Source organism: Equus caballus, chromosome 2 (genome assembly GCF_041296265.1).
Source record: "Equus caballus isolate H_3958 breed thoroughbred chromosome 2, TB-T2T, whole genome shotgun sequence".
NCBI lineage: Eukaryota > Metazoa > Chordata > Mammalia > Perissodactyla > Equidae > Equus > Equus caballus.
This window is the reverse complement of record NC_091685.1, coordinates 62,605,944-62,633,783: the sequence shown is the minus strand read 5'-3', so window position 1 is coordinate 62,633,783 and position 27,840 is coordinate 62,605,944. Positions and strand designations below refer to the sequence as shown.

The window sequence follows — 27,840 nt, the reverse complement described above, 5'->3', positions numbered from 1 at the left end:
TATTGAAAAGCATTTTAATTGATTCATCACAAAGGCAATGAGCAAACAAAATAATGTTAATAAAAATTTTTAAATAAAATATTTAATACAATTAAAAAAACAGCAGCGCAGAAAATAGCATTAAAATGTTTGCATAATTACACACATTTTAACACTTCCACATTCTTTTTCGAACCCAGGCTTTTAAATTTTGGAATCATGTTAACTTATAGGCAAATAAAAGAATGCAGATGAACAGAATCCACATAAGAGTCACAACCTGGAAAACTACTTCCCCAGAGCCTTATTGCCAGAAAGCAGTTAAATTATTTTTTTAGAATCAAAACAATCTGAATAATTCTTTGCTTTTCAAAGTACGTGTCCAAGAATTATACTAGAAAAATGTGTGCATATTTAGGCATATTTACATAATGTTATCATATTCTCTGGCCCATCACCCTAGATATATTTATTTGTTAATCTTGGTTCTGTTATTATACATTTTGTCAGCACTTTTGCCAGATGTCTCAGAACAAGTAAGCGTATTTTACACATGCAAAAAGTCTTAAAATGTAACCATATGAATCATCTAATCCAACTAGGTATCCATTTTATTAATGATGTCCATCACCAGTAATAAGTTCACTAAAGATAAGTAGCACAATTAACATTTTCATACACCAAAATTTAATGAAATGACAATAGTGCAATTACTAAGTTTAAATCTGATGACAGATGTGCTTTTGATTAATATGATTTTTTAAAAGATTAAAACATTAAGCTATAGAATTCTGTTCTACATAAAACGATATGGAAATTTTACTCATTGTTTACCATCTTTCCAACTGTTACAAATTAGAAATTCAAAACACTTCCTAAATATATTCAAACTGACTTGCTACAGCAAAGTACCTATAAAGTGAGAATTTTGTGTACAGAACTCAGTTATTGTATTTAAATATTGGGCATGGAAATTATTTGCCTGTCTTTCAATTTTTCCGTTTGCTTCTGATCAGGCATGTGATAATCCTAGTCCAAAAGTGTGCTTTATAAAAGACAAGTGGTCACACTTCTGTGGAAAACCATCTTGTTTTGTCAATGTTTTTACGTAGAGGCAAGTAATTTTCCAGTTATAGCTACGATGTTTCATAATTAAGGATTCAGAGTGCTAGTCAGTATGGATCATCCAAAGATTTTTTCCTTTCTTTGAATCCCCCGATAATTTTCAATAGATTTATCCCTGACTTTTCAGTTCATAAGGAAAAAAAATTGAGGTTTGTGTGTACATGTGTCTTTGTATTCTGATATTTGATAAACAGTTCATACTATATGATAAGGGGCTGTCTGCACTCGCCCACACAGTAACTATTCTATAGTTGAAATTAGCTTTTACTATTAAAATTGTACACAAGGAAATTAGGGGTGTTGCAGTACTTGGTTGCAAATAACTTGCCATCTGGTGTTGGGTCAGAAAATGCTATTTCATTAGTACTGAGAAAACAGCCAAACATGAAGCAATTCCTAAAAAAGAGAAGACAAGTTAACAATGGAACCAACCTAAAATTCTGATTAAACATTAGCACAATTTATTTTAAAGCAAACCAAAAATTTCAGTCTCTTTAAATAAACACTTTTGATTAAAATAGTTATTTTATTAAGTGACAAAATGACTTAATGCCTTAGATTTTAGAGATAGAAGACTAATGCTATCATTTCACAAATGAGAAAACTGAGATCCAGAAAAAATTCTACTGACAGGCAAAGGGAACTACCTAAGCCATCTAGCTGACTCTATGGTAACGAGTAACTAGTACAAGATAGTAGTGCTAATTAAAAGTCACATATAATTAAAACCAAGAAATAACCATCACCGATTTTAACCAATAACTATATTCTTCTCAACTACAATGCACGCTTAGAGCTGTAAGAATGCAGAAACTAATCTGCATTTTGACCACAACTCTCCTTGATCCAGCTCAACTAGGATTAAAAAGTAATAAAATGAAAAGGTTGAAAGAATTCAACAAAATTGAGGGACATTCCATTAAATAACTGGCCTGTACTCTTCAAATTCTTCAATGTCATAAAAGACAAAGGCTAAGGTGTTCCAGGTTACGGAAGATGAAGACTAAAGAGACACGATGACTAAAGCCAACATGTGATCCTAGACAGGAAAAAACATGCTACGAAGGACATTCGAGACAAATGACAAAACTGAAATATGGACTCGACATAAGATAAAATATATCAATATTAAATACCCTGAATTTGACAACTGAACTATGCTTGTATTAGAGAATATCCTTGTTCTTAAGAAATACACACTGAAATACGAAGGGGTAAAGGGGCATAATGTACACAACTTACTTTTAAATAATTTGGGAAGAAAGTACAAATTAAATTTGATGGATCTGGGCAAAGGTATACAGGGGGTTCTTTTTGCTATTCTTGGTAATCTTTTATAAGTTTGAAATTACTTCAAATTAAAAAATTAAAGAATTGGATTCAATGAGAAGATAAGATATAAGCTTCTGGTATACTTGCTATATAATTGAATACAAGTTTATTGCTAAATTTACCAGAATCTAAAGCAAAATATTTGTCTGATTAAATAGTTCTTATTGCTTCTATAAGTGGTATCAGGTATAGCAAGAACATAGATTTGTGGGTTGGAGTCCTAACTGTCCTTTTACTAGCTCATCAGTGTAAACTTGCACTAATAATTCCATCTAAGCCTGAGTTGCTTCTTAGGTAAGACAACTAGGAATAATATTGTACTCCTGTGAAGATTTAAACATATATTGCCTGTTTAGAAAAAGAGAGAACTCAGCCTAAGGTTCCTCATATACAGGATAGCTGTCAGTTATGTTGCCTGTATCTTCAACTCAAATTTGTGAGAAAAGACAACTATGTTCTCAACTGAATGTGTTTGATATTTCTCCTTTGAGGGCAACTTAATTTTAATTCATTATTACCTTAGTACTCGATATCCTAACCTATTACCTTAGTATTCAAAGTATGATCTACATAGCAGCAACATTCAGCATCACCTGAGAGTGTATTAGGAATGCACAATCTCAGGCCCCACCCTGACCCACTGAATCACACTCACATTTTACCAACATCCCCAGGTGCTTCATATATACTCTCAAGTTTGACAAGCACTAGACTACTGCCTGGTGGAACTAGGTTAGATACTGGTATTCCTCATACCAAATTTATGTATGTCTTAGTATAAAAGCTAGAAAATAGAAGTATTTCATAATTAACTATAAAATAAAAATCTTTGCAGACACCAATTTTTCTTATTGCTCCCCTTTATAAGGTATGTGTGGGTGACTAGGATTATGGCCCAGGACTGGCTCTCCACAGTGGTCTTTGGTTTTCTTTCTTAAAAAGTATATAGAACTCAAAAGGCTAAAATAGTGCTACTCAAAGTGTGGTCACTGCTTTATCATCATTATCTTAAGTACAGAAATTTAGAGAATAAGTATTGTGAAAGTCATCCACCCAACCTAGGTTAGGTAAATTAACAAACAAGAAGTAAGCTCATTTGTCAAATTACAAATTTTAAGTATCAATACACAGTGTTAGTTCAAAGTGTGCGCATAGGAGTTTAAAACAGTCGCCAACTTATTTTTTACTGAGATAGAACTCATATACTATAATATTCACCCTTTAAAAGTGTAGAATTCAGTGGTTTTTAGTATATTCACAAATTTGTGTCACCGTCACCAATATCTAATTCCAGAACATTTTCATCACCCCACAAAGAAACCCTGTACCCGTTAGTAGTCACTCTCCACTCACCCTTCCTTCAGTCACTGGGAACTACTTTCTATCTATGGATTTGCCTATTCTGGATATTTTCTATAAATGGAATCAGACAATATGGGGTCTTAGGTTACTGGTTTATTTCAATAAGCATGTTTTCAAGGTTCATCCATGTTGTAGCATGTGTCAATACTTCATTCCTTTTTGTGGCTGAATAATATCCCAATGTATATACTGTACGGATATACCACATCATATTTATCCATTAATCGTGAATTTGGTTGTTCACACTTTCTTTTTTTTATGAATAATGCTGTTACAAACTTTCTTGTAACAGTTTTTGTGTAGACAAATGCTTTCATTTCTTTTGAGTATATACCTAGGAGCAGAACTGCTGGGTCATACAGTAACAATTTAACTTTTTGAGACACTGCCAGACTGTATTCCACAGCAGCTGTACTAGTTTACATTCCCACAAGCAATGGACAAGGATTCCAATTTCTTCACAACCTAACTAACACTTGCTATTTTCCCTTTTTTTTGACTTAGGCATCCTAGAGGGCGTAAAGGGTGTATCATCGTGGTTTTGGTTTGTAATTTCCCTGCTATCGAATGATGTTGAACATATTTTCCTGTGCTTATCAGCAATTTTTATTTCTTCTTTGGAGAAATGTCTATTGAAATCATTTGCCCATTTTTAAATTTGGTCATTTGTCTTTTTATTATTATGTTCTAAGAGTTCTTTTACATATGCTAGATATACTAGACCCTTATTAGATAAATGATTGGCAAATATTGCTCCCATTCTGTGGGTTGTCTTGCTAATTCACTTTTACACTTGGTTACATTTATGAGTTACAGTATTTATTAACTACCTAGTTGCACACTGTCAACAAACATGTACAATTCCTGTAATTCTTTTTTTAAACCTGTTTGATAGATTATTTTTATTGAAATGTTAACTTTACATTTGTTGAATCTAATAAAAATCTGGGCTTGTATTTTCCATGTTTTTGCTTTGTTTTCCTATTTCATTTTCTAGCAATTCATCTTTATTTTATTTTATTAAAGTGTTCATCTATAATAAATTAAACTAGTCTTTCCCCACAGGAGCTTGAAAAGCACAGGGCTGGAATGTTTCAGACTTGGAATGCTGTGCCCTAAACGAGTACATTAGTATTTTTTTTCCAGCGCCAACACTTGCCTTAGCCTGACTTTGATAGCATTTATACAGAAGTGTCTTACCAACATCATTCCCTTTGGCTCATGAGCTGCGAAAGGCTCTGGGAAAGCTAACCCAGATCTAGCTCCATTTTATTGTATTTCTTACCTGAGAGTATCTACCAGTCGTCTTGCAATGCGCTTTCTTCTCTTCAGTCTGAAGACCCAGATTCTACTTATCCCACAGACTGCAGGTTCTGGTACATCTGAACATTGCCAAGCCCTATGACACTCTTTAGAGTTTGGGGATTCTGGACCAGTTGGTTCAGACAGGACACGGAAGGCCTGCAATAACATATAGAAGCATCTAGAGCTAACAATACAGAAGAGTTCACATTACTTTTTTAAAACCATTCCTTAAATAAAACTTAAGTATCTAAAATTAATCTTACAATACCTTCACCAAAAATGTTAAAATTCTTTGATAGTTCTTGAATTCTTGTCCATTTATAGTCACACAATGCTTGAAAAATACTAGTGGTGTTGAGATAGCCCCACACTCCAGTGCATTACATACCATTATGAAACATCCTTCTTTTATTGATTAAAAAAATTGTAAAATTCAGACTCTTACTTTTAATAAAGTATATAAACTTCTCCCATTCTCTCCACCCTAAAATGTGTCTATATGATGTCCTAAAACACTGATAACACTAAAGAAGATTTTTGCATATTAACTATGAAATTTGGTTGGTGTTTTTTTTTAAAACTTTTTATTTTGAAAAAATTATAGATTCACAGGAAGTAGAAAAATATTACAAAGAAAATCCATGTATCCTTCACTTGGTTTCTCCCAATGGTTACATCTTCCATAACTACAGTACAACATCAAAACCAAGAAATTAACATGGGGGGCTGGCCCCGTGGCCAAGTGGTTAAAAATGCACACTCCCCTTCTGTGGCCCAGGGTTTCACTGGTTCGGATCCTGGGCGCAGACCTAGCACTGCTTATCAAGCCACGCTGAGGTGGCGTCCCACATGGCAGAACTAAAAGGGCTTACAACTAGAATACACAACTAGGTACTGGGAGGCTTTGGGGAGAGGAAGAAGAAAAAAACTTTGGCAACAGATGGTATCTCAGGGCCAATCTTTAAAAAGAAAAAAGGAGAAATTAGCATGAGTACAATGTGTGTGTTTAGCTCCATGAAAATTCATAATACTTGTATATTTGTTCAACCATCACAATCAAAATACAGAGCTATTGCATCATCATAAAGATCTTCCTCTTGCTACCTCTTTATAATCACACCCACCTTTTCCCCTCTACTATCCCTAAGCCCTGGAAACCACAATCTGTTCTCTATCTCTATAACTGTTATTTTGAGGATGTCACATAAATGGAATCATACAGCCTGTGACCTTTTAAGATTGGCTTTTTTCACTCAACACAATGCCCTTGACATCTGTCCAAGTTGTTGTATATATCAAGTTTATTCCTTCTTATTGCTAAGTAATATTCCACTGTATATATGTACCAGTTTTTTTAATCATTGACCTACTGAACGACACTTTGTTTCCAGGTTTTGGCTATTATACATAAAGCTGCTATAAACATTCAGATATGGGTTTTTGTATAGACATAAGTATTCAGTCTCTGGGATAAATGCTCAGGAGTATGATTGCTGGGTGATATGGTAAACGTATGACTAGTTTCCTAAGAAACTGCCAAACTTCTCCCAGAGTGGCTATAACTTTTACATTCCCTCCAACAATGTATGAGAGATTTCGTTTCCCTGCATCCACGCTAGCATTTGGTATTGTCACTATTTTTTATTATAGCTGTTCTGATAGGTGTGCACTTAAGTTTTAACTATCATTAAGAAAACTTTGCTTTTGAAATGACAATGAGAATATGTATGAGTTAATTGGCTATATTTGCCTGTTATCACTACATAAAAAGGCCAAATTGATCACTTTTACTGTCAATAATACAAACTTGCTGCTTTTCTCTTCAACTTCTGATAAACACACAGGAGAGATTATATATGTGTATATATATGAGATGCAAAAGCAGGAAAAAGAAAAATAAGAGAAAAAAAGAGAGTGGAATGAAGGGGCAAAGGAAGGCACTTACAAAATGGTATTAGATAAATTTACGCTAGCATTATTTCAAGGTATATTGAGACAGATAAATATTTTTAAAAGGAAGGAGAGGTGAGTGTGGGATATTATAAAGTAAAAAGAACACATTGAACTACAATTTTCTATAGCTAAAGATTACCCTGTAAGCTCTTTGAAGGCAAAAACTACATCTCTCCATTCTAGAACAAGGATTGGCAATCTATTTTTCTAAGGGGCCAAACTGTAAATATTGCATGCTCTTTGAGCCACGTGGTCTCTGTTGCACCTACCCAACCCTGCTACTCTAGCACAGAAGCAGCCAAAGACAATATGGAAATAAATGAGAATAGCTGTGCTCCAATAAAACTTTATTAACAAAAACAGGTGGTGGGCCACACTTGGCCTACAGGCTGCAGTTTGCCAACTCTTCTTCTAGTTGTACTAGAAGTGCTAATACAGAAGTACTAATTATCCTCTGCTAATAAGTACTTATGGTAGATTCTAACTAAGGAACAAGTAATGACTATTTTGCCAAATATATTAACCTGCACTAAGCTACATGTTCAATAACTGAGCTCTATAGATTTGCTCATTTAAATCACTATACTTTATAGTCCAGGTATGGAAATGACTTCATGAATATAAGACTGAATGACTTATCCTGCATACATTAGGCAAAATATCAAATATAATAGAAATAATAATACACTTCAATTATCCATAGTCAAAGATACTTCAGTAGGGAAAAAAGTCATTAACAATAACATTTTCTTAAATGCATATTGAGATTCCTCCCAACTACTTGATTTTGCTCGCAAATTATGCCAATAATTTAAAACACATAGACCATACCTGTTTGATGGGCTCTGCAATTAAACACCCAACTACTCTCTTTTCGTCAGATATAAAGAGAAAAGTTTTGGTTTTATTTGGACAACTGGGAACAACTTGCTGGAAGCCTAATTCATTATCGACAAGTTCTTGGACATCTTCTACCTAATGATGTTAAAAACCAAAAGAGGTCAATTTGTTTTAAAAAGTACAACAGAAACTATACATATTTATATACACAAAATTTATGATACTATCATTTTAGCCTCCTTTATCTCTATTTCCTAAATTTAACATCTCCAAGATTATTTCACTACTGATGCATGTATCTGCCACTTTGAAAACAGTGTTTTAAGAATCTATGGAAATGAATATTTAGCAGGAAAAAACTCAGACTCTTGGGAGGGATAAAGAGTAGGAACTGGGAGATTTGTTTCAGCTTTATTCATTGTTCACTAGAGCTAAACACCTAGCCCAAGAAACGCAGGCAACACCAACATAAGAAGTACACTCTGGGGCCATTAATCCCTCAACATGAAAACATTTAGTTTATCTTTCACAAGTGGAAGCTGAAGGTGAAAGACAAGCCATAGAGCCTTTTCTGTTTTCTTTAATCTCCAACGGACAATTCTTGATTTGTCCTGTAATTACAAATTTAGTTTTATATGAACTACTATAAAAGTCATTCTTACACGTGTACAAAAGTGGATTATCTATCAGCAAAGGTGTTGTACTCTTCAACATAAGACTTCGCCAACTCTTCCTAGTGGGGGAGGGGGAGGGAGGAGGAGAAGAACAGGGATTAAAAAAGCTAACAATCCATACCTTTCTGATAGCATAACTCGGATCATGTGGCAGGACCAACACAATTTTCCCATCCCAAAACTCTGCTACTACACGTTCTTTTTTCCAGCCCTGCCAAAGGGGGGAAGAAAACCCCACAGTTTAATTTGAAGAGGGGAAAAAAAAATGTTAAGTAATTTGGTCTGGAGAGGACAAGAAAATGAACAATGAATGACATAAGAAAGATAGGACAAAATCCAACTACAAGAACATGGGTAGGGAAATAAAAGATGACTAAAAGTACCTGTCCTTAAGGGGCTGACAGTCTATTGGGAGACATGTACATAATCTATTATAAAACAAGCCAAGGTCAAATAAGAGCCCTTCATAAGAATATTAAGAACAAAAGATGAATTATTAGAAGTGGGAATGTGGGGGAGGGATAGGATAAGCAGTTTTAAGAACTCAGGCTAAAAATTTATGAAGGCATGAACTACAATAAAATAGGAAAAAAGGGAATGCATTTGAGTAACAGATACATTCATAAAGATAAGGCCAACAATAGGATGTATTTGGACTGGAAAAGTGCTTGATAAGGAGATGGGACCTCTTCTCTCAGAAAAGAAAAAGCCTGGAGAAGTCATGGCAAAGCTTTTTTCCAAGGCTATTTATAAAGAAGAAACTAAAGTGAGAGGAGTGGGGAACTCCTCAAGACTTTGAGTTTTGTATCTTAACTCTTCAGCTCTGATCAGAAAACTAGAGGTAAGGATGCAGGGTGCTCATTCAACCTAGAACAATACAGTCATGTGTCGCTTAATGACAGGGATATGTTCTGAGAAATGTTATTAGGCGATTTTGTCATTGTGCAAACATCATAGAGTATAGCACTTACACAGCTTAGATGGTACAGCCTACTACACACCTAGCCAATATGGTACAAATCTTATGGGACCACTGTCATATATGTGGTCCATCGTTGACCGAAATGTTGTCACGCAGTGCATGACTGCAGTTCCTTTATATTAGGATAGAAAGTTTGAAATGGCACTTTTATTAAAAGTTAACTTTTAAATACCATCAACTTCAAATATTAAGAACAAAATTGCAGATGACGAAATATTTATGGATATATAGATCTTTCAATATTTAAGCAAAAACAACGTTTCTTTTAAAGCAGATTTACTTTTAGAACAAATTGAAAGACTATTTTTTGACTTACTGTATATTTTATTCCCTCCAGAAATCTATGGTGATGCTGAAGATGTTGCATTTCATCTTCAGGGTTGGAAGCAGTATAGATCATGCCGCAAGACTTACACGTGGTGGCTCCAAAATGTTTCTGACCTGCATCCTATAATTGGAAAAAGGAAAAAAAAAAGGCCCATCTCAACACATCACAAATAGCTCTGAACATCTGAACTATTCATTCAAATTTTCATTGAATGAGTGAATGAAATTCACTCAGTCAAATTTCTCCTTATTTTCCTTTTATGCTGGCATAAGTGAAATACTAAATGAAAATTTGCTGACTATATCCTTTTTTTCTCCTCCCCAAAAAAATGGAAAGACAAGAGACCTAAAAGTGCCATAGATTAATCAAAGAAATGGAACTGTCTCTTTGAATGGTGTAAAAACTCAGCATTCTTCAGCTACACCCATAGTTTTGAGAAGGAATAAGATTAAACCACAAAATTTATAGCTAAGATGAAGAATGAAACTTCTTTATTAAGCTCTTAAATGAGATCTAAAAATGCTTTATTTCAAGGCTTTTTATTATTTATTGCAAAGCAGGGGAAAGATTTTGGGACCTTTATAATCAGTGTTTTTTGCTTAAGTGGTTAGGAATATTAAAAACTCTTTGCCCAAGTTTATTCAAAATAAATAATACATAATAAAAGTTCAGGAAAACAGATAAATTCATGAACATAGGGAAGTCAGGAACATTCAACGTCATGGCTTTTTAACACCCATTCTCTTTCATAAGGCATTGCTTAACGCTACTGAAAATACCAGGTTTGAATTATCTAATACAGTGGTTGGCAAACTTTCTCTGCAAAGGTCCAGAAAGTAAGTATTTTATTTTATACTTTGCAGGCCACACGTGGTTTGTCACATATTCTTCTCTTTTTCTTCCAACCCTTTAAAAACATAAAAGTTGTTTTTAGCTAACAGGGCAGATTTGGCCCCCAGTCATAGTTTGCCAAACCCAAGTCTAAGAGAACGTAGCTGTTCTCATTAAATCTTATCTTGATCAATAATAATTTCCTTATCTGGAGACAACTCATTCATCAGTATTCTACCAAATTACTAGCACTGCCCAACACTATCACTTTGAAAATCTACTTGACTAGCTTTAAATGGTGCCACTACAACAAAGCTGGTATTTACAAAACTCAGAATATCTATGATCCATGTCAACTATGCTAAGACAACATGTCTGATTTCTTGTTCTATATGTGAGAGCCATGTACAAGAAGAGCTTTCTTTTAAATTTACTCACAATGATGAGCTGGTCTTTTGTTTCTTTATTTGTATCTCTGGTATTAGTACTTTTCTGTGTATTGATCTGTTTCAAGACGTTAGTAGACATGACGGATCCCACAGAAGACTGTTCTTCAACTAGAGATCTTGAAATTGAAAGTTGATAAACACTACTTAATAATTTAAATTTTTGAGGAATTACAATGAAAACACATATGTATATAACATTTGCAGAGTACCTTGCAATTTCTAGTGCTTTCTACTGACAGTAACTTGATGAAGTAATAGGGTTGGGAACAATGAGAAACCTGAGATCCACTCAGAGAGGACCAATAATTTACTCAAGGTAAACTAACTAGTAAAGAATGGCAATAAGACTCAAATCCTTGTCTTTTAACTCCAAGTCCAACGGACTTTCATCTATAGCATCAGATGCACATGCGCAGGATCTCTTTGTAAGTGGACTGCACCCTTAAAAAATATCTTTGTTGCTTTATTAAATCTTAGGACAATATTTACCCAGGTAGGATAGCAAAATTCCTAGAACCACAGCAAACAAGTAGACTCTAATATCGAATCTCGCAGATCCACAGGAAGTCAGCCACCAGCATATTATGATCCAACTTTTCACTTGAGCAGTGAGTCCTCATGCCTAAAGCAGTACCCTACTATTCTCAAATTCTTAGGAAAAAAAATTCTTCTGCCTAGATAGATGCTGTTGAGGCAACCTTTTCCCATTAGGAAAGAACACTGGGATCAGCTGATAGAGGTTGCAAACTGGAGCCCCTCAGGCCAAAAACAGCTAGAACACATGGTTTGAGAGGTTCACATAGTGTTTAAATCTTTGGATCAGCTACCAATATTTTAAAATCTAAAGATTTCACTTAAAAATGTTTATTTCCAATAGTATAAGAGACATTATAAGATCACTAGGCCTCTATTTCTTCAAAGAATCTCTGAACTGGAGCTCAACAGCACATGCACTTTCAGATGGAGCATACTTTCTCCAGTTGGCTCCAGGCTCCGCCCAGCCTGCCTGGCTCTGTAGGCACTGAGTATGTAATCATTGCCTTATAATGAAAGGACCTTGGTTTTCAAAGGACCAAAGGAATAGAAATCTCTAGAGAATAGAGGCAAGGAAAAAAACTAAGCACACAAAGCAAGAGGTTAAAACAAAAAAAACTTGACAAGAAAACACTGGGAAAAAACTGCCCAATTCTTTAAGCTAAGCCACACTGTCTTGTTATCATTTGACCAGAAGAATGGCTTTCAAACTGACTTGACAAACCTATGGTAAGAAATATATTTTACATCATGATCAATACAGACACACATATTTAACCACATTAAATATACTTAGTACATGAGAGATGTATTATTCCATTGAAATAACGCTGGCTATGATGCCCTTAAACTGATTTGGCAAACTACTAATGGTACTTACCTGAAACATAAAAAACACTTGCCTAAGATCGCTGACCCTCTCCTCTTTATGCAACGTTTGCTAAGTAACTCAGCTCTTCCCATCCCTGTGTGCATGACCACAATCTCTTTACTTTTATCTCTGCAATTTTAACACTTTATTATACGTGTTTGTTTAAACGCCTGTCCTCCTCTAACCATAACTTCCTTGACAGCAGGATCCTGTGTTATTTATCTTCACATCTCTAAAACTCAGTATGGTTCAATATCACAGAGTATTCTATAAATGTTTGCCAAATGAATGAATAAATAAAAAATGAATGTGAGACCATGAATCCAGAGACTCTGTAATCTACCTAAAGTAAAAATAATAGATTAAACCACAAGAAATTGATGATCTCTAACCTTTTGGGTCCCACATAAAGAGCAATTTCAAATGATTCAACCAAGAGTATCCTGATATCTCCTTATGCTAGATCAAATTAGTTTACATACTTTTATCAGCTGATTGTGGAAGGTTTTAATCCTTGATAAACAGTCATGAAAGAAGACATAGATGAGAAAAGAGAAAGGTGAAAAAACTAGCAATGTGGCCTTTGAAGGGGAAAAGCTGCCCAATCAACCCAATCTCTGAGGCGATTTAAGGTGAGGCACCCCAAAAGTAGGAGAACTTAGTTAGGAAGTTCCTTGCTCAATACCTCTATTTATTTATTTACCATCAAACAGGGAGAGAAGAACCCAAGCTGTTCCGAGTATAAGAAACGTCTTTTTCAGAGCTTTTCTACCTATCATGCTCACACTCACCCATGGCTCCCCTGATCCCAGTCTTAGCTTCGGCCAGGATGGTAGCTTCAGCTGAGATTTATAAGAGCCTTCAGCTGCTGCAAGTTACTTACTCTTCTGGCCAGAGTTTCCTCATCTATAAAATGGGGTAATAATGGTACCTACATCATCTGGTTGTAAATGCTCATTAAACATTAACTATTATTAATATTATCACCCAGGGAAGGCAATATAGCCTAATGGGCTTTGATTCAGATATGGATTCTAGTCCTGGCTCTGCCACCTAACAGCTGTGCAACTATGGCTGAATTACTAACAGTTTCCTCAGCTGAAAATGGAATTAATAATAGTATCTACCTTCGAGGTTGTTATGTGGATTAAGTGAGATAATGGATATAAACTACTTATTAAGGCCAGGTACTGTATAAAAATGTTAGCAATTATTATTACTCAAGGCCATAAAGATCTTTTCCTTCTCTCAACTCTTAGGTTCTTATGAAGTTTCTATGAGAGGATCTGATTTCATCTCTTATTCTCAGTATCCCCTTAGTGAGGAAGAAAAAAATGTTCTCCAAATTAAATAATATAAGAAAGAAAAAAAGACCCAGAAGACTCAGAGTTAAATAAACTTTGAACATTAAAATAAGAGCAATCCCTACCTTTTTGTATTGACTGAAGACACACTGAAGATGGGATAGACAATCGACTCAGGAGAAACTGGTAGGGGGAAAAAATGACAATAATGTGTATTACAAAATAAACTCAAAAGATATAAAAGGTTAATAAGACCAAAATACTCCCATTACTTGATTTCAAGACTTAACAGTAACCAAGACAGTATGGTATTGGCAAAAGGATAGACAAATAGATCAATGGAAAAAAATAAAGAGCCCAGAAACAAAGCTATACAAATATGGTCAACTGATTTTTGACAAAGAGGTAAAAGTAATTCAATGGAGAAAGCACAGTCAACAAATGGTGCTGGAACAACTGGATATCCAAATGCAAAAAAATAACACACACATAAAATTAACTCAAAATGGATCACAGATCTAAACATAAAATGTAAATCATAAAACTTCTAGAAGAAAATATGAGAAACATCTGCATGACCTTTGGTTTGGTGACGTTTTTAAATACATCACCAAAAGCACAATACATGAAAGAAAAAATTAATTAAGTTGGACTTTATCAAATTTAAAACTTTTTGCTCTGCAAAAAAACAGTGTTAAGAAAATGGATAAGCCACAGACTGGGAGTAAATATTTGCAATCATATTTCTGATCAAGGACTTGTATTCAGAATATTAAAAAACTCTTAAAACTCAACAATAAGAAAACCAACAACCCAATTAAAGATGGGCAAAAGGGGGCCAGCCCAGTGGCACAGTGGTTAAGTCTGCACATTCTGCTTCTCAGCAGCGTGGGATTCCCCAGTTCGGATCCTAGGTGCAGACATGGCACCACTTGGCAAAAAGCCCTGCTGTGGTAGGCATCCCATGTATAAAATAGAGGAAGATGGGCATGGATGTTAGCTCAGAGCCAGTCTTCCTCAGCAAAAAGAGGAGGATTGGCAGTAGTTAGCTCAGGGCTAATCTTCCTCAAAATAAATAAATAAATAAATAAGAATCCAAATGAGAAACAAAAAAAGGGCAAAATGTCTGATTAGATACTTCACCAAAGACATACAGATGGCAAATAAATACATGAAACGATGCTCAGCATAGAGCTGGCCTCATGGCCGAAAGGTTAAAGTTCTGCATGCTCCACTTTGGCAGCCCGGGTTCAGAGGTTCAGATCCCAGGTATGGACCTACTCCACTCATCAGTCAGGCTGTGGAGGCATCCCACATACAAAGTAGAGGAAGATTAGCAATGGATGTTAGCTCAGGGTGAATCTTCTTCACCAAAAAAAAGGGAAAAAAGATGCTCATAATCATCTGTCATCAGGGAAATGCAAATTAAAAGCACAATGAGATATCATTACACACCTATGAGAATGGCTAATATAAAAAAACCTGACAATAACAAATGGTGGTGAGAATGCAGAATAACAGGAACTCCCATTCATTACAGGTGGCAATCCAAAATGGCAATTTCTGAGGGACAGTTTGGAAGTTTTTTAATCAAGTTAAACATAGATTTACCACGTAACCCAGTAATCATGCTTCTAGGTGTTCACCCAAGTGTGTTGAAATCTTATGTCCACATAAAAACATGTACACAAATGTTTATAGCAGTTTTATTCATAATTGCTAAATATGAGAAGCAACCAAGATGTCCTTCAATGGGGGAAACAATAAACAGACTATGCATGGAACATCCATAGTTCAGCAAAAAAGGGGAATGCACTATTGATACATGCAACATGGGTGAATCTTAAATGCACCTTACTAAATGAAAGTAGTCAGACCCAAAAGGCTACGTATTGCATGATTTCACTTGTGTGACACTTTTACCGGAAAAGGTAAAACCATAGGAGCAGAATGGGGTTGCCAGGGGGATTCGGAAGGGAGGAGTGGTTCACTACAAAGGATACACCTAAGGGAAATGTTCTGTAGGGTACTGAAGTCATTGATATGTGGTTCTATGCACTTGATAAAACACATAGAACTGTATATAACAGTTAAATTTAACGTATGTAAAAACAAGCAAACAAAAATCAATCACGATGTTGAGGGATCCCAAGATGGAATGCAGCCTGTGACAAATGACTCTTGACTCTAACTATGTTAGAACTATATGGCATAACTGCACTGAAGGAGGTAGAAGAAATGGAAGCTGACCTGGGTAACTCTGCAAAATGGTGTTTTGACTAGAAATTATAAGGCTATAGATAAAAGGCCTGTACTTAAATTTTATACTCTGGAAAATTTATTTCTCACAGGCATATGAATTAACAATGCTGAAACTGTTTTGCAGGTAGACTGGGATTGAACAATTAAGTAGGTGGGAATTGAATGGTGGGAACTAGGTTTCTCACTGTCTGAGGGAAGTTACAGAGAAAAACAGAGGAATGGATAATCCTGTGGTACTGGATGAGAGTCAGAGATATCAAATTTGAACTCATGTTTATTTAGTATATGTACAGATGGAGCAATACAGAAACAATTATAGATACGTGTGTATACATGGGTCAGTACACATACATGTATTTCCGAGCTCTGTCTGCTGAGAGGGCCTAGAAACAACAACACTCCAGTAGCAATGACCACACCAAGTCCAGATCATAGTTTCTAAATAATATTCTCCAATAGAAGGCACCAGGGTTCCTTGGAGAAATGGACTGGGGCAGGGAAAATACAAGATGAGCCTGGAGCATCTTGTAGTGCCAGAAAGTAAGGAAGTGCTCAAAAAATAAAAGAATGGGACATGTCAAAGACAACTGACATGACAAGATTTCCCAATGGTCACAGCTGGAACAATTTGAGCAACAAAATAAATAATGTAGTATTAGATTATGACCCAAAATATAAAATAAATAGTCCTGAGCCCATACTGCTAAGTATCCACGAGTCTATTTATTTATTTAAAGATTGAATAAATAAATGGGAGAGAAGAGACAACTCTTCCTTACAGGAGAATTCCAAATAATACATGTAAATATTTCCCCCTCCAGGAGATGGAACTTAATCCCCAACCCTCCCTGAGAGGGTGGGCCAGACTAAGTGGGTTGCATCCAAAGAATTGACTATGGAAAAGGAAAGAGTAACCTTACAGTGGAAAAACCTCGCAAATCTGATCTTAACCGAGTGATAAAATTTCACATCATCTGTAATGTCATGTGGACACTAGCACCTCCAAAACGATGTGATAGGGAGGACCCTTCACTTCAGTGCCATTCTTCCCAAAAACTCATAACCCCAGTCTAATGATGAGAAAAAGATCAGGCAAACCCAGATCATGGACATTCTACAAGATACCTGGCCAGTACTCCTCAAGAATGTCAAGGTCATGAAAACACGGAAATGAAGAAAAGATTGAGAAAATGTCACAGACCAGAGGAGACTAAGGAGACACGACAACTAAATGTAATGTGGTACTTTGATTCAATCCTAGAACAGAAAGAAGACATTAATGAAAAAGACTGGTGAACTCCAAATAAAGTCTAGAGCTTAGTTAATAATAATGTACTGACATCAGTTTCTTAGTTTTGACAAAGGTACCATGGTAATATAAGATGGTAACCGTGGGGGAAATAAAGTGAATGATACACAGGAACTCTCTGTACCATCTTTACAATTTTTCTGTAAATCTAAAATTATTGCAAAAGAAAAACCTTATTAAAAAACCAAAGTAAACTAGTAGCTGATTAAAGAAAAATATGATGAAAGCGGGCTATACAGTAAAAAGCAAACTTTTAACTTTGCATTGAAAAATAATTAGAGCTCATTTTCTAGAAACAAGGCCAAGACAGGTGAGATTCTAATCTGCTATGGATAAGTTACTTAACCTAAGTCTGTTTCCTCATCTATAAAATGGGCATACAAATCTATTTCCTAGGATTGTTGTGAGAATTAAACGATAAACTATACTTAAGTAATAAACTTTTGTCATTTGTATACCACCTTCATGAATTTTGCCATATCCTTGTACCATCTATATTATTTTTTAATCACTAAATATTTTTCTTTAAATGGACTTAGACAATGTACTGAAATTAACTTATTTTAAAAGAAAATTTTATAACTACTGTAAATAGAAAGGTATTATTTTTCTGTTACATGTTCTATTCCATCAGTGATAGCACAATCCATGGGAAACATAAACCTTACCAATACTTAGCACTGCCTGGTATAGTACCCAGTAAATACTAGTTATTAACAGTACTAGCTGTGTATCTCAGAATTATCATTACAAAAAATCATTCTCTCTCTATACATATATCATTAGATGCTCTAAAGGGCTATTGTTCCAGATTATGCTTTTAGTTTAATCTTTTTTTGTTTTCTTCCTATGAGCTATAGTCTCTCACTATAGTCAGCATGTCTACTCCTAGAATTTTAATTTATTTCCAAATTTATAGATACAACCAACAAGGAAAAGTTGCAAGAATCTGGTTGGTAAGTAGAATGTTAATTAACCTCTTTATATATTCATAGTTTAGTAACTATTGTTTAATTGAACAATGATACTATAACTTAGCAATAGGATTTCAAAATTAAGAGGAATGTAAAAATTAAGACCAACCCCTTTAGAGATCTCTTCCTTAGATCATACAGTTAATTAGTAGCAGGCCTGGACAAAATCCCAAGGTTCCTGATGGCCAATTCAGTGTCTTTTCTATGGCTTAGTCAGTTCTGCTTACAACTGGGCTTTGATCACAAATATATAATATAAATTGTTTTTACTCCTTTATATTACTTTGGGTAAAGGTAGATAGGGTAGGTATCATGAGAACACCCAGCTATACGGAGCTTAAGTAACCTGGCCACATTCCATAGCTCATACAAACACAGGCACAAATACTGAATATAAAAAAACCCAAAAATATTATTAAATATAATTTCACAAAGACACATGTAATGAAGCATTATTACAAGTAAATAAACTCATTATTTACAAGAGAAGTTTTCTCTTACTTACCTGCCTTGTTCTCACTCAGAGAATCTTCTGAAGGAAAACATTTATTTTCACCAGTTTTACATTCCCTTGAAGAAACTACTGCACCTGATGAATCCTGGAAAATAATGAATAGGTAAAATTAAAGGAAACTTATAATTCTTAATCATTTTTTATTTAGTGAATGAATTCCAATAGATCTGTTTCTAAAACAAAATATCTAGTTTATTATGAATTACATTTCATAACCTGATTTTAAATCCTAAATTTTCAATCTATTTAAAAAATTTTCCTCTATATTTACTAAATGTAGACAACCTTTTAAGACAGAACGTGCATATTTAAGTTTGTAATTTGTCATCCTGTCAAAAATGTATATTTCCTGATAAAGACAGCAGAATGAAGATTATAAAACATCCATTCTATAACAATGAATTGAACAACACAAAAATTTAGTAAAAATTTCACCAGCAGCCACTAAACTAGAAAGGGACAACCCTTTGTCATAAGCTTTAAAAACAGGCAGCCAAGGAAAAAGGAACATTCTAGAGTAGCTGGAGAGGCTTCAAACTCCCACTTTTGGCACTTTAGCAGGGAAGTGGGAAAAGCAAGGTAGAAAAAATTCTGACAAATTTCACTAACACTACTAATTTGGTGAGACTTAGAGAATATATAGCTTGGGGAAAAAGGAAAAAAACTTTTGATTAAAGTAGAACTCCTGAGCCAGCCCTGATGGCCTAGTGGTTAAAGTTTGGCATGCTTTGCTCTGGAGCCCCAGGTTTGGTTCCCAGGTATGGATCCACATCACTCATCTGTCAGTAGCCATGCTGTGGCAGTGGCTCACATGGAAGAACTAGAAGGACCTACAACTAGAATATACAACTATGTACTGCGGCTTTGGGGAGGGGAAAAAAAAGTAGAATTCCTATTCAAACCATAATATTTTACTAGAGGTAGGACAATCCATCAGTTTGCCATTTCTCAGGGCTCCATAATCTTAAGAAGAGAACAGAGCCCAGTTCCACAAATTTAAGATGCCCAAAAGCCCAGCTTCTCAGACTACTGAAAACTAGACAGAACTCAATACCCAGCCCCTTAAAATGAAGCTCAGAAAAGAAAATAAGGCAGAAAAGAGTGTTGCAGAGAATTCATCATGTCACTCTATCAAGGCTGTATCTTCACTACCAGATATATATGGAGAATACTAATCAGGACACAGATGGGTGGAGATGCTCCCCACTTTGTTTGCTGGATTAAGAACTAATTTTAGCTTGAGATGCACTCCAAATATTTTAATGATGGGGTTTATTTATACACAGTGAGGTGCACAGACATAAAGTATACAGTTTGATGAATTTTGATAAACCTATATACCCATGTAACCAAAACTATCAAGATATAGGGTTTTTTTTTTTTTGGCGAAAACAATATGAAGAATTAGTAGAATTAGACTGTCATGGCTTAGACAGCAAGAACATGTTCCATTTAACAATATACTTGGCAATACCTGATAAACAGGAAGCAGCATTTACAAGGGGACTGCAAACTTAAATGACCACAAGAGCATCAGGTAAGTAAAATTAATAGCAAAACTGGACTGATCTAAATACGTTTACATACACTGATTTAGTGGAGGGAAATGAAGGGCCCCTTACTGTTAAGGGGTAGCCTGATAGTCTGTTCTGAGAGATTAATGCCATGCAGGAATGAGTGCTTAGCTTTGCCAGATCTCAATTTTTCACAAAACACCATAAAACTGTTATCTTATATTTTTAAAAAATGCTAGCTCAAATTTTTTTAAACATAATGTAGGTGAAGCAAAACATCCATGGGCTGGATGTGGTCCACCTGCCACCAATTTAATAATCTTTGACACTGAGATTTGAAATTTAGGTGACTACAAGAGGTAAGAACTGGGGTTGAATTTGAGAGGAGCAATGAGAACAATAAGGAGAGGAGGTGAGTGAGGAGAGAAATGAGGATAGAGTTTGAATTGCTCAACAGATAAGCCTCAGAGTGTACTGGGCCCTGTGTGAAAATCTATCACTTCTCCAGCTGCAAGGGTTGTGACAAGAATAAATAAGTCACCACAGACATGGAAGGCCCGAACTGGGACACAGCCTTTCTTAAGGCCAGTTGCCTCAATTGCTAGATTGCTTTCTGCCTCTAGCTACAGGACAAAAACAATCTTTCTCTCATAAGATTACTGATAGGAGCTCAACAATAGAAGGTGCAGACCTGCATGGTCTATTATGGTAGCCACCAGCCACAGGTAGCTAATGAGAATTTGCAACATGGCTAGCCCCAGTTGAGATATGCTGCAACTGAGAATAAACACGGACTTCAAGGACTTAGCACAAAAAAATTGTAAAATATCTCATTCATAAATTTCTACATTGATTACATTGAAATGGTAACATTTAAAATATTTGGGTTAAGCTTTTTTTATCTTTTTTCCCCCTTACTTTCTTAATGTGGCCACTAGAAAATTTTGAATTACAAGTGGTTGGTGTTCTATTTGTATTAGCCAACACTAGTCTAGGCTAGCAGTGTTAAATATGAGCAATAGCATAGAATGTAACTATGAAAACATACTATATAAAATAAACAAAAACCCAACTATACATTAACAGTGATCACCTCCAAGTAGTAGGATTACAGAGGATATATTTTATTATATTTTCCGTATTCTCTAAATTTTCAAGAATAATCTAGTACTTAAATAATGAGCTGAAACAAACAAAAAACCCAATATGTTCATACTCTGGAAATCTACTACCTGAACTTTTTTTTTTTGAGGAAGATTAGCCCTGAGCTAATATCTGCCACCAAGCCTCCTCTTTTTGCTGAGGAAGACTGACCCTGAGCTAACATCTGTGCTCATCTTCCTCTATTTTATAAATGGGATCCCTGCAATAGCATAGCTTGACAAGCAGCGTGAAGGTGTGCACCTGGGATCCAGGCGAGTAAACCCTGGGCCGCTGAAGGAGAACGTGTGAACCCAGCCTCTGAGCCACTGGGCTGGCCCTACTTCTCCTTTTTAAAAACACTGACTACAAAATAAAAAGTTGTTAGGCTTCTGTAGACGTTAGTTTTGTCATGAGGGAATTTAATGAAATGTATACCTTAATGCCAAGAAAATGTTGGTAGGCTTCTTTAAGCCAAAAGGAGAAAAGTCTCATCTTTCCATCCTGCCACTAAATTCTTTGGAGCAATTAAAACTATACTATTTGGGGGGCCGGCCCTGTGGCTGAGTGGTTGGGTTCATGCGCTCCACTTCGGTGGCCCAGGGTTTCGCTGGTTTGAATCCTGGGTGTGGACATGGCACTGCTCATCAAGTCATGCCGAGGCGGCATCCCGCACGCCACAACTAGAAGGACCCACAACTAAAAATACACAACTATGTACCAGGGGACTTTGGGAGAAAAAGGAAAAATAACATCTTTAAAAAAAAACAAAAAACAAAAACTATACTATTTGGCTTCATAAAAGCAGTCCTGCAGACTGTGAAGAAAATTTTGTTCAACTACATTATATATATTTTATGTATACTGAAGTACTGTTATATAGCCAACTTAGCCTTTAAAGTGATATGTCTAGTTTTCTTTACCTTTATTAACTTCTCTTCATTTTTACTTCTTGCACCCAGCAGCTCAATGTTCAGTTCCTTTTCTAGTAACAAGTCCTTTGGCTCTTGGCTCATCTCAAAACTTTTTCTTTTACTGACAGTCTCTTCATCAGAATCTTCAATCACTTCTGATTTATTCTTTTGGGTAAATCCCAGTAATGGCTTATTTTCTAGAGACAATTTTCTAAAAGAGGATGTTTTTCTACTAACAAAAAATGCAGCTCCACCCTGGAGTGTAACTTGTGGTTTGACTTTTTGGCTTAGAACGCGAGGACCATTCAGATTTTCAGCTGAATAACAATTATTCTCTTTCTCCACGATTCGTTTATAGGTCACCCGATTTTGCTTCGAATTTTTAGAATTCTTTGATACAGGCTTGATGCACTTATAACTTGGTTGACACTTAGCAGTTAAACTCTTCTGTGGTTTTCTGTTCATCTTCTTGGAGCAGACTGGTTTTCCTTGCATTTTTTCTGTCACACTGGGAAAAGACTTATCTTCATTTTTCATAATGGGTCTACTCTCTTTTATCAGCTTTCTTTCCAATGGATTGAGGTACCACTTATCTTTGTTATAAAATGATACAGTAGACACAGCAGATTTAAATGGTGAACCCTGATTTGCTGATGGCAATCTATTTTTTTTAGTTGTTTTGAGTGGACTTGAAATGAAATGGCCTTGTTGAGAGCAATGCATCTTTTCTTCATTTTTATCACTGCTTTGGCAAATGTGCTTTTTATTAGGTGATGGAAGTATATTTTCAGTAAAGTCCAAAATTGATTTCTTTGACGGAATATCTGATAATAGGCTATGAAAAGAAACAAAGTCTATTGATAAGTATCATTATTTTGCTTCAATTTTTATGTCAATCTACTGCTAAGTAATAAACTCTACTGTAGGTCATATTAAAAACAATATATACTTTCCACCAAAGATCCATCCATACATATTATCTATTAGTTTAACAATAGGATTCTCAAATTCCTTCATCTTTACCAAACGAAGCATGCAAATATTTTTCAGAAGTTAAGATCCCAATGTTTGTGAAAACAAACACTGTTTACAAAGAAGCCTTGATATGCATGTATATGTGTGTGTGTTCTAAACTTATTTCTATGTCTTGGCCATATACTAATTATAGCACATATACTCCATTGGCTACAAGTCCACTAAAATGATTAATTCTGACCCCAAGGGCCTGTTGTGTGTAGAGTACTTTATATCTCTGGTATGACATTAGGAAGTACTGAGTACAGATTCCTAGCCTACAGACGAGCATCTACTGTATGCAAAACACTATGTTAAATATTACGTAAGACAGCAGGAAGGAGCAAGGGAATAAAAGATGTTATACATACATTTCCAAGCCATAGAAAACAGCTCTTTCTGATTCCCTCCAAAGGTGCTAAACAACTAATTATGAAAGCTTACAGTATTTCCAGAGCATAATTAGAAAATAAAGTACTGCTATAGCTACAAGTAGTAGGCAAGAGAAAGAATGGAAATTTTAAGAGACTGAAGAGTGAAGATAAGAAAGAAGGTGGATCTTTCTTTTTTAAGAGTTTACCAAAAGGATGAGACTCACTTGTCACGGTTCAAAGAATGCTGCCTCCTCTTCCTCGGAGTAAAAGGAGACATCCTCTTAGCTGAGCTCCTAAAAGCAACGGCACAATTATAAACGAGATTCATCCAAAGCGTATAAAAACCACTGTATCAAAACTATACTTTAAAAGTCTGAAAAAGTCCTCAGAGGGGTGACGGTTCATAAAGATCCAAGAAAAGGGTTTTTTAAAAAGCAAATCAGTAGTAAAGATCTAAAACAAGAAGGAGAAAAAAAAAAAAAAACACTGCATCACAGTAGCAATTAAGAACAGAAAATAAAAGCAGGAACAGCACAGGAGGTTTCCAGCTGGACAATAATTCTACCACGGAGGAAAGATCTTTTACCCCATTTCAGGGGACACGGTCCCCTCTACTGAGCCGGGTTAACTCACACCGAGTGTAAACGCTGCATCTTCCAGCAGCGTCGCACCCCCGGCCCGCGGCCAGCCCTCCCGCCGTCACACGCCCTTGCCCGGAGCGTGCAGGCCGCCCTCGCTCCCTTAGCGCTCCGTCTACACGTCTCGTCGCCGCCTTCACCGCTTCCCCAGCAGCCGGACGGCCAGCCGAGGCGGCGAGCGTTTGCAGCCCCGGCTCGGCGCGCCGCCTCCCTCCCGACCCGCGCGCCGCGCGACTCCCACGGCTGCGGAGAGGCCCGAGCGCGCGCGGGCCGCGAGCAGGTGCCAGGGCGCTCAGGAAAGCCCCCTTCCCCTTTCTTCGGGTCAGGTAGATTAAAAAAAAGCGACATAAGCCTGCTTCAGCGTTAATCAGAAAGACCCGGCTTCTGGAAACGGAGGTCGCGCCGCGGCTTCCGGGAAGCCCCTTCTGGGACTGGACGAGCACAGGGAGGAGAGAAAGGCGCCCTGCCCCGAGCCCTGTCAGGGCCAAATCCCAGACCGCTCCGGCCTCAGAAAGTGGGGAAGCCTGCGAGCCGGGGGCCGTGTCGAGAACGGCCGGCGGCTTCGCGCTCCAGCGGCCAGCGCGCCCAGGCCGGGGCAAAAGCCCCTTCTCCCTGACATCAAGCCCCGCGCGCCCCAGAGCCCCGCGCTCTCCTCCGCGTTCCCCCGCACGCCTCGGCTCCGCGGTATTACCTGCGCCTCAGCAGCCGCGACCTCTCCTCAGCCGAGCCAGCGCTCCTCCACTGTATTCAAATTATTGCGCGCCAGGCAAGGCGGAAGCCGCGGCGTTCCGATTCGCGGCTTCTCAGCGCTTCCAGGGGCTGGCTCGGTGATTGGTCGCGCCCTAGTCCTTGCCCCCGCCCACCCGGGAGGCGGTCTCCAAGATTCTCCCGCCCTTGGGATGTGGAACGCTCTCTTCTCAGGGAAACCACGCCTTCCACAATCCCCTGCGGCAGCGCGGGGCTCCATTCCTGAGGCCTTGTTTACGTGCATTCTGGGAATTGTAGTTTTCAGCCCAATAAAGGCGTCCTCGTGAACTCGAGGTATTCTGGGGGGCCCTGAGTGTAAGAAGTTTTTGTAAAGTAGCCTCTTCAAGATTCTCGAGGCAATTGTTTTTCCCATTTGAAACTTTATAGTTAACCTTTTTCTATTAGTAATATTTTAGGTTTCTAGCTCATATTTTGTTTTTCAAGTTAAAAAATTAAATGATAGCACTAACATCTATGTGCCAAGCATTCTTACACGCTTTGAGTGTTTTATTTCACTTACTCCTCACCACAATCTATGAGGTGTGTATTATCACTATTTTACAAACAATAAAACTGAGGGCCTAGAACAATGACTATTTACAGGCCTTGTCTAGGTTCTTGCTTCGGGAAACCGGAAGATTCCTAAAGCATTCATGATTGTTAGCTATGGTTATTATCTTTGTGTCACCAGCTCCTGGTACAGTCTCTGGCACGTTTTTAGTTCTAAATAAATTTAGTTAAGTGATGCACTTAACTTCGTAGAATGAAGTCGGTCAGAATGAAGTAATCATTCATTCAAAGCTCAGCGCTGTGGGAGCTTTACGTGGGTAAGATTATTCTCACTTTACGGCAGTAAAGTCTCTGACCGTTCATACATAGGTTTGGAATTTGCCCAATCTCATAGCTAATAGATGGCAATCTTAGATTTAAAGACAGAACAGTCCAAGTCCAAACCCCAAGAGGCATATTGCCTCTGGGGAATACCACTAACAATTCACTTTAGTTGAGCGCTAGGTTCTAAACCCTATACGCCTATCAATTTATTTAACCTCAGCAAAAGAACCTATGAATTTTCTGCTTTGTTCATCTTTATTTTGCAGATGAAGTGAAGCACACAATGTGTCCGATATGCATCTTACAGAGGTGGAGCTAGAATGAGAATAGTGGAGGAATTTGGGTTCATTCAAAATTTAATGAGCTCCTACGAAGCGTCAAGTACCGTGATTGGTGCCGCGAACATCTAAAAGGCGCATGGTTTCTGCTCTTACGGAGTCCCTAGGGGGTGAGGGGAGGCAGATAAACCAATAGATAAGCCTCAAGACATGACCGCCCACCGGGAGGAGGTTCTGAAAATAAAGCTGACCAATGGCATTTTTCTTTTAAGACGAAGGCGTTTCCCCGCTATGTTTTCCAACCGCCGATTGTCCTGGCGCCACCCTCCTTACCTCAAACCCCAAGTCATTGAAGCTCCCTAGCCCGCCAACACCCTCCCCTTCGCCAGGATTAAAGATGGCGCTGACGGGTCGGCTTTTTGACGTGCCCCGACGTCCGCCGGAAGTGCGCGGAAGGCTTCCGGGGGACCCGTGGCCTCGGCGCGTATGGTATCCTGGGCTGCGCGAGTTGAGCGCTGTTGCTGCGCGCTGGAGTCCTTGCGCCGCCGCCGCCGCCGCCGCCGCCGCCGGGATCATGGTGTTCTACTTCACCAGCAGCAGTGGTGAGTGGGCGCGCCGACCTCCTGGGTCCTTCCTCAACACCGGGGCTCTAAGCTGGGACCCCCCCAGGCCGTCGCCTCGTCGGCAAGGGGTACCTCTTCCCTCGCCCTCTCGGCCCCCCTGCCGTCCCGAGTGCCCCTTCGTCAGGGCCTGGGGGCCGTAAAGGGCCCATTCCCCCTGCTGACTCTGCGTTCGGGAGTTCTCTTCCCTCAATCGCAAAGACCTCCGGTCGCTACCTGGAGTTGGGTAGAGTTTGTGGGCTTCTTCACAGCCCCCTCCCTCCCCACCCCTGTTTGCGGGCTTTACTCTGACTGCACCCTGGTCATTACCCACTTTGAGGAAGAAACGAGACACCTGCCAGCTGCTCTGCCTCGCAGGAAGTGCGCCTTACTCTTCTAGGAATGGGTCGTAGGGCCTGGATGCGACAGAAAGCAGTAAAAAGACCCTGGAATGGCCATGCTGCCACTCCTTGGACATGGTTGATGTCCAGATCTTGAAAAGTGACATTGATGATGTTTCTGATTTGTCTTTGGCAGGCGAGGGAAGGGGGCTGTTAGTTCCCAGGTAATGCTGTGTCTTCGTTTCTCTGCTTAAGTGGTTCCCTGTGCTTAGAATCAGCCCCCAGTTACCTCCTACTTTGGTACGACAGCTCTGGCCTGTTTTCCGAATACCTTTTCCGACCCAGCTCCCAGCCAGAGATTGCTTAGATACACCTCTTTGGGACCCCCCCGCCCCCCTTAATGTCCCATGTTTACCTTTGGCATTGCACTTACGGTACTGAATGCTGTCTGCTTGAGTTAGAGTGTAAGCCCCTTGAGGCAGGGACAGGGGCTCTTTATCTTGTTTCCCTAGCGTAGTG

At 37.8% G+C, this 27,840-nt stretch overlaps 2 protein-coding genes across 10 annotated transcripts in view; one reads left to right on the top strand and one right to left on the bottom strand.

Moving 5' to 3' along the window:
* On the bottom strand, positions 1-27,794 carry ESCO2 (establishment of sister chromatid cohesion N-acetyltransferase 2). 6 transcript variants are annotated; one of them, XM_023636199.2, is made up of 11 exons: positions 27,737-27,794; positions 24,109-24,177; positions 22,506-23,331; positions 18,920-19,013; positions 13,995-14,052; positions 11,150-11,276; positions 9,869-10,000; positions 8,692-8,781; positions 7,888-8,031; positions 5,084-5,259; positions 1-1,500 (listed from the first exon to the last, which is right to left on the bottom strand). In XM_023636199.2, the coding sequence occupies exons 2-11, from the start codon at positions 24,159-24,161 to the stop codon at positions 1,362-1,364; spliced, it is 1,839 nt and encodes a 612-aa protein (XP_023491967.1). In that variant the 5' UTR covers positions 24,162-24,177; positions 27,737-27,794; the 3' UTR covers positions 1-1,361. The 6 variants fall into 6 exon arrangements, with proteins under 6 accessions (XP_023491967.1, XP_014593313.2, XP_070117371.1 ...); XM_014737827.3 differs by lacking the exon at positions 27,737-27,794 and adding an exon at positions 25,214-25,461; XM_070261270.1 differs by lacking the exon at positions 8,692-8,781.
* The window catches only part of CCDC25 (coiled-coil domain containing 25), a 70,710-nt gene continuing 69,625 nt past the window's right edge, over positions 26,756-27,840 (top strand). The window contains exon 1 of one of the 4 annotated variants that reach the window (XM_001492881.5): positions 26,756-26,983. In XM_001492881.5, coding sequence (XP_001492931.3) covers positions 26,779-26,983 — 205 coding nt within the window. In that variant the 5' untranslated portion in view covers positions 26,756-26,778. The remainder of the gene's footprint in view (positions 26,984-27,840) is intronic. The other 3 variants (XM_070261271.1, XM_070261274.1, XM_070261273.1) reach the window with 3 other exon arrangements.